This window comes from Pteropus vampyrus, unplaced genomic scaffold (genome assembly GCF_000151845.1).
Source record: "Pteropus vampyrus isolate Shadow unplaced genomic scaffold, Pvam_2.0 Scaffold336, whole genome shotgun sequence".
NCBI lineage: Eukaryota > Metazoa > Chordata > Mammalia > Chiroptera > Pteropodidae > Pteropus > Pteropus vampyrus.
Window position 1 is genome coordinate 379,542 of NW_011889117.1, and position 7,091 is coordinate 386,632.

Below are 7,091 nucleotides of genomic sequence, written 5' to 3' on the forward strand. Positions count from 1 at the left end.
GGCTGTCCCTTCCTGCAGAGATAGGGAGTCTGAGGTCCAGGGGACTGGGACCCACCAAGCTCTCACTGTGTGAGGTGGCCTCTCATGTACTATCTAAAGCTTACAGCAGCTCCTGCCTCCAGAGAACCTGCTGAGAGCTGGTCACATTCTAGGCCCTTTCCGAGCATTGTCTAACAGTGATCCTATCAGTGGGGGTGTAACTATTTTCTCCATTTTACAGGAGAAAAAACGGAGGCACAGAGCAGTTAAGTGATTTGCCTAAAGTCACACAGCTGGCAAATGCTGGAGCGAGGTTCAAACCCTCACAGCCTGAATAACCCAGTGCTTGTGAATCCCCTGCATTTTGTCTATACTTTCCCACAGATGGGTAGGGGCTCACTGTGAGGTGGTTGAACATTTTGGACTGTATTTTCCCTAGAGAAGAGTTGTCTGTAAATCCTGCTCGTGTCCCATGATCATCATGTGTAACTCATGTCCCCTCGAGGCCCTCACAGGCAGGGGCTGCTCACGGAAATGGAAGCCCCAAGGTTGATGGCATTAAAAACACAGATGCCATCTTCCCACCTCCCCCAAGAGGCAAGTCAGTGGGTATGGGCTACAGCTCGGATCAACGTTTTAGTAAACATAGGGCTATGGTTTCCTAGGCATCTCTGTGGAGACATACTAACTTAGACCAGTCTCTCACTGTTCAGAGGAAAAACTGAGGCCCAGAGAGAGATAGGGACTTTACTAATGGTGTCACAGAGAATTGGAGTCCAAGCAGGAAGCACCCCTTCCTCATGGCGATCAGAGTGGCCCACAAAGCCCACTGGCCAAGGAAGTGGCTAAGCCCAGCTTTTGCAACACCCACTCTGTCTCCCCTAAGCCTGGCCTCATTATCACATCTTAGCTACTTCCGAACCTTGAAGCCAGTGCTCTGGTTCGAGGCTCAGTTTCCTCACCTGTGGGGACAATTGTATTCAGCTGATGGCAGGGTGTGAAATGGGAATCACTGACTCCTGCCTGAGAAAAGACTTCTCACCCAGATGAGTGGCTTTGCCAAGAGAGACAGGACCAAATGCACTGACTCAGAGCTAAGGAGCCCTTCTCATGTCTCTTCCTTAGCACGGCCTTGCTGGTCCGGGTGCAGCGTCACATCAAAGCTGTCCTGCGTAACAAGGTAAAGGGCCTCCTGCCGATCTCTCAGGAAGCAGGGCAGCACTTACCTCAGCAGGCATGGCGAATGAATGGGGGTTTGCAGGCATGGGGAGATTGGAATGGTTACTGCCTTATTATCTATCTATCTGTCATCTCTCTCTTTCTTTCTCTTTTTCTCTCTCTCTTTCTCTCTCTCTCGTCTATCTATTATCTATTTATTTACTTATTGAATGCCCTTCATGGAACTCCTCCGATTTTCCCATGAGGGCAGGGAAGAAGCTGCTCCAGGCCAGTGACAGGAAGGCCCAAACAAGGGCAGTGTGGGGGGATAACAAGGGAAGGAGGCTCATCCTCTTGGGCAGCCCCAATTCCATGCTAGAGGGTGGGATGGGGGCAGTGCTTTCAGAGGCCGTGTGGCTAGTGAAAAGATGACAAAATGAGAGCGGACAAAGACATGGGCACTGGAGCCGGATGTGGTCCGTGTTCCGGTTCCCCTTCTTTCCAGCTGTGAACTGGACAGGTCGCCTAACTTCCCTGTGCCCCCAATTCTACATCTGCAATGCAGAGAGAGTAAATGTCCTGGTGAGCTGGCTTGAGGGTTGAGCGCATTAAGATCCACAAAGAGTTTAGGACAGTTTGGGCAGGGTGCTGCCATTACTGTTTATATTTTAGCTCTTGTTATTAACTGCCTGTGGTTGACTTGGTGAGAGATGGTGCCCAGAGGCCAGGGTCCTGCTGTCAAGAGGGAACTAGTTCTTCATCTCTACTCCTTCTCACCTCACTGCCACCTCCTTTAAGGGGCAGCAGTAGAGACCAAATGAACCCACCGCATGCCATCCCACACCCCCCGGAGGCAGGCCTTAGCACGCTCATCTTTCAAATGAAAAAACTGAGGCTCCAGAGTGGAAGGCAGTACAACCTGACCTGGCCCTCTCCTCTGCCACCTGGCCTCACCTGGCCCAGCCTCACCAGCTCTTGCCTGGACCAGGCAGTGACCGTCCCCAGCCTTGCAGTCTCTCCTCTGCCACCTCCATCACAGTGACTCTAGCTTAATATGCTTCTCTGGCTGCCACTCTGCTCAGGAGAACCCTAGTCTCCCTTGCCCGGCTTGCCGACCACTGCCTGCCTCTACCTCAGGTAACACTCTTCCACCAGCTGGCCCTCTGGGACCCGATGCAGCAGTCACCCAGGCTCAGCTGTGGCCACCTCTGCTGTGTCCCTCAGCCCCTGTTCTTTCCTCAATGCCCATGGATATTAACTTCCCCTCTGACTCCCCAGTGCTCAGAGGAGATGCCCAAAGATGCCCTCTGGGTGATAGATGAAGGAAAGGATCTCAGGCCTTGGTGTCCAGGCTGAGGGAGGCTTCCAGACCCGAGTGCCCCTGACCCAGCCTCCTTTGTCTTGCCGCAGCTGTGCCTGAGCGTCTCTAACCTGGTGCAGAACCTCAACGTCCACCTGGGCACTTTAATTGGTAAGACCTGGGAGCCCAGGGTTGTGGAGGGACCTCTGAGACCTTCACAGGCCCCCAAGACTCTTCAAGACTCAACTCCTGGATGTAGTAGGATGACTAAAAAATTACTGGGAATCTCCATATTCTAGAACCATGTCTTTGAATGAATGTTTGGTGTGTGTGTATGTGTGTGTAAGGAGGAGTATATGCAGTTTGCAATTGCCTCCTCCTCCACCTGGAGATTCAGAGACTCCCTCCTCCCATGGTTTTGCTCCCACATCTCTCACGTTCTTTGCTAGACTCTCCTCCCTCCCCACTTCAGGGCTCTGGCCCTTATATTTCATTTCCTCCTGGACACCTCCTCCTGGAAAGTCCCACAAGCTCCTCCCACTCAACATGTCCTTGACAGAACTCAAGCTCTTCTGCTCCCAAGTGCCCTTGATCCTGTTTCCCTTCTCAGGGGCCACCCACCACCCAGAGTCAAGGCTTCCTCTCCTCTCCACTGTCAGGCTCATCCCACCTCTCATTTATCCAGAAGTCTTAATTATCCAGGGAGTACTGGGAGTGTACTAGCAGAAGGTCACTGTCTAGGCTAATCTCCCAGAAACAGACCTTGAGATGAGGATTTTAGTATAAGTGACTCAAACCAGGAGTGGAGGAGAAGGTCCTGGGGGCCACTGGTTGGGGCGGGGAGCAGTGATAAGGGAAGGAAGATGTGTTAATGGGTAGGTAACTGCTGTGGCTTCTGGGGCTCACTCCCATTGGAGAGCTCTTGGATATAGAAAAGAACATGCCTAACCTTCTCCTCAAGAGGCAGAAGCAGGGCTATACATCCACTGACTCCCATGAGTCATTGGTCACCTCACCACCACTCTACATACCTTGCTCTTCGACGGCAGATGGAGTCCCAGGTGCTTGCAGCCACTATGCACAGTGGCCACAGTGCGTGCTAAACAAGGCTCCATCACAACTTTGTCTTACAACTTGAAATTGAAAGCTATGAAAGTAGATCAGCTTCATTTCTTTTCAACAGTTTCAATGTGTATCAATATTTGAGAACTACCTGGCAATTACGGGCCCACCCCTAGACTGATAAAAGAATGCATCCTGTGTTGAATTGAGGGATAATATGTTCTCACTGAGCCCTGAGTGTAATGCAGAACTTCCTCTGTTTTTTTCACAAGCCTATTTGGAAGCTTCTCCTGTTTGAAGCATATCTTCTCCTATCGAATGGTCTTGCCTAGGGTTTTAGTGTTTCTCCCACATTGCAGTCATCAACTTTGTGAAATCCAGAGCTGGTGGCTGTTGGAAGCTGCACTTTGCGATCAATTGGCTTTGCCTTTGAGTCAGGGTTTGCAACTAACTCTTGCCCAGCCTGTGACAGGTGTGTGGGGGTTGAGGGGACGAGATTTAGGACCAGCATGCTGGTGTTAAGCCAGGAAAGATGTCTGGCAGGGTCCACGCTTATCCGTGGTGGGTTCCTCGGTGAATATTGTCATATCAAGGTAACTTTGTTTTCCTTGTGCAAACTTCTTCTAACAGTCCTATGAGGTGGCGTTTTTTATGCCCAGTTTATAGATGAGAAACCAGAGGCTCTGAGTCTAAAATCCTCAGCATGGTGCTAGAGGCACCCATGAACCAGCTCATTCTGGTTTTCTACTTCTCACATGTCCACCCACTGCTCTGCCCACATTTCACAGCCCAGCTCAAAGTCACCTTGTCTGGGGAACATTCTTTGATTTCCCTCACTCCCATCACTGCCTCAATCTCCATATTACCTTAATAGAAGGCACCAGGAGGTCAAAGAAATTGGACTTGGAATCAAGGGACATGAGGGTAATTCTGGCACTGTTGCTCACCTGCTTTGTGACCTTGGGGGAGTCACTCATCTCTCGGAGCCTAACCATTCCAATCCAAAAATGGGGATCAAAATTTCACTTCTCCAGGGATTGCTATAAGACAGCACAGGTTAAGGGCCTGGCATAAAATAGACTCAATAAACATTAGTCTCTCCCATCTTCCTTAGCAGGGTTTTCTCCATCATGATGACTTGTAATTAGGTTCATACCAAAACCAGCCCTTGCCCATGTCTTTGAGGAATTTAAAAAAAAAAAAAAATGAGTAAAGGAAATCTAAGTGTCCAACCCCGGGAGACTGTTTATATGAGTCATGTGTACCTAGAGCATGGAGTGATAGGAGCCATTAAAAAGCATAGTTTAAAGGGGGCATTAACCTAGCAATATGCCTGGCAAAATACAATATAATAAAAGCTAATATGTACTGTAGTGTTATTAGCTCCATTTTACAGATGAAGAAACTGAGGCATTCCTCCTTGAAAGCCTGTGGTCTTAACTAACGTATAATGTCGCTCTTTAAAGAAAAAAGAGGACACAAAGCTATATATATATATATATAGCTTCATTCCAGTTTTACTGAGAGAGTGAGAGAGAAGTTTATCTCTGCATAAGAAAAATACCGAAAAAGAAATAAATTTGAGATTCTGGATTATATTTCTTCTATCTTTAAAAAATGTTCTATATGTTCACAATGAATATGGACTATCATTTAAAGTTTTTAACTGTTTAGTCACTTTAAAAACATAGAGTAATTCACCCTCTGCAGTGTCGACTGTGAGTTTTGACAAGTGCATAAAGTCATGTAATTGCCACCACACTTGATACACAGAACATTGCACCAGCCCCTAGAATCCCTTTGAGCTGCCCCGCTCCACCCTCCCCGATCTTTGACAACCACTGATCATATTACATTGCTTTTACAATCATAAGAAATCCCCCAAATATTAGAGAAAATCAAATTAAATGCAGAAGAGACAGTAGAAAATCAGAAAGAAATCTAAATGGACACATACACACACAGAGGCATTAAAACCTGTGTTATGCAGAGCCTTTGGGAAGGAGCTGTTGGCTTTCCTGACAGTGGGGTTGAGGCTTCACCTGCTTGTTGTCTAGCCTAGCTGTGTCTGGAGATACGGTTCCCGCTAGAGAGTCACACTGTGCAACCTTCTCAATCCGAATGTTCTGAGCCTTGGGGGAACTTGCCTTATAGGCATCGGGCTTTCAGATGCGTCTCCCTGAAAGTCCCCTAAATGTCTTTAGGGGTGCAGGCACTGATGTGCTCTGACACTGAATGACCCAGGGGGCTGTGCCTTTTGAATTCCTGTAGGAGGCTGTGTGATTAAGTGGAGAGAATGTACCTTTGGAGTTGGATGGATCAAGTATGCAATCCAGGGCACAGCTAAACTCATCAAATGGTGTGTGTGTGTGTGTGTGTGTGTGTGTGTGTGTGTGTGTGTGTGTGTGTAAAATGGGCTCTTAACCCTACAGGACTGGTGAGGACTGAACACGACGTTGTAAGTCAAATGTCTGAACCTCAGTATATGTGAACTCCCTTCTTTTCCTGTGGTTCCTTCTTGCCTTTGTCAGGGAGTGTTTGTGCCTAGCGTGACCTTTCTCTTTCTTTCTTATTTGGGGTCTCTAGTCATCTATCGACTGGGAACAGAAACCAAAACTGTTAGGATTGTATCTAAACTAAGAGTCAGATTGTGGGTGGCTGGATTTTAGATGTGTGCACTTTGCAACTTGTTTGCTCACTCATGGGCTTTTTCCTGTTTGTTTTTTGTTTGTTTGTTTGTTTCTTGGCCTGGGTCTGGTGAACCAAGGTATTCAGATAATTGAGTTTTCTGCATAGATGAGGCACTGGTAGACGATGCTAAGTGTGCCATCTTTTCTTCTTCATTCTGGTTTCGTTTAGGCCTCAACCCTGTGGGTCCTGAGTCCCAGATTCGCTACTTCATGATCAGTGCACCTAATATCACTAATGACTACATTTCTTTGGATATCAGCGTAAGTACCTCCTTGTCAGCCCAGAGCTGAAGACTTGTTGCCTCTGGAGTCCTTGGTGTTCTGGAAAATTCCTAAAGGAGCAGGGGAGTTGATGGTACAGGAGCTGGAATGACATTCCAGGTGTGAGGTTGGACGTGTGACATCTTGGAGTGGGCAGCATTTCAAAACCCAGGATCTGTGATGGAGCCACCTCCCTACTGAGGCCCCAGTGCTTGTCTCCTTCTCAACCTTCCCCTACAGGCTGTTCTCTTCCTGCTGGGCAAGCCCATCGTCCTGCCTGTGAATGCCACGCGTTTCATGCTGCCAGAGCATGTAGGCACTGACAGTGCCATGGCAACTGTGGGCCTCTCCCAGGACCTGTTTGACTCTGTCCTCCTGCTGCTGCAGAAGGCTGGTACCCTAAACATGGACATCACAGGGCAGCTGGTGAGGGCCAGATCTGCTGCCCGGGGCACGCGGGGCAGGCACACCATGGGCCCTGGCCTGGGGAAATCCTGTAGGGGCTAAATTGTGAATGGGTGGGGTGGCTGGAGTTTTGAGGTCACAGGGGCTGTTGAAAGGGTTAAATGGAGGTTTGGGGGAGGTAAGGGGTGCTCTAACTTGGGGAGCGATTGCCCTAAAACCTATCATGGCGTGTGATG

General features: G+C 48.7%; 1 protein-coding gene across 1 annotated transcript in view; it reads left to right on the top strand.

Annotated features, from left to right (window-relative positions):
* Positions 1–7,091, top strand: part of BPIFB2 (BPI fold containing family B member 2) — a 17,883-nt gene that overhangs the window by 5,753 nt on the left and 5,039 nt on the right. The window contains exons 5-8 of the mRNA XM_011378359.1: positions 1,105–1,159; positions 2,548–2,608; positions 6,359–6,450; positions 6,691–6,905. Coding sequence (XP_011376661.1) covers positions 1,105–1,159; positions 2,548–2,608; positions 6,359–6,450; positions 6,691–6,905 — 423 coding nt within the window. The remainder of the gene's footprint in view (positions 1–1,104; positions 1,160–2,547; positions 2,609–6,358; positions 6,451–6,690; positions 6,906–7,091) is intronic.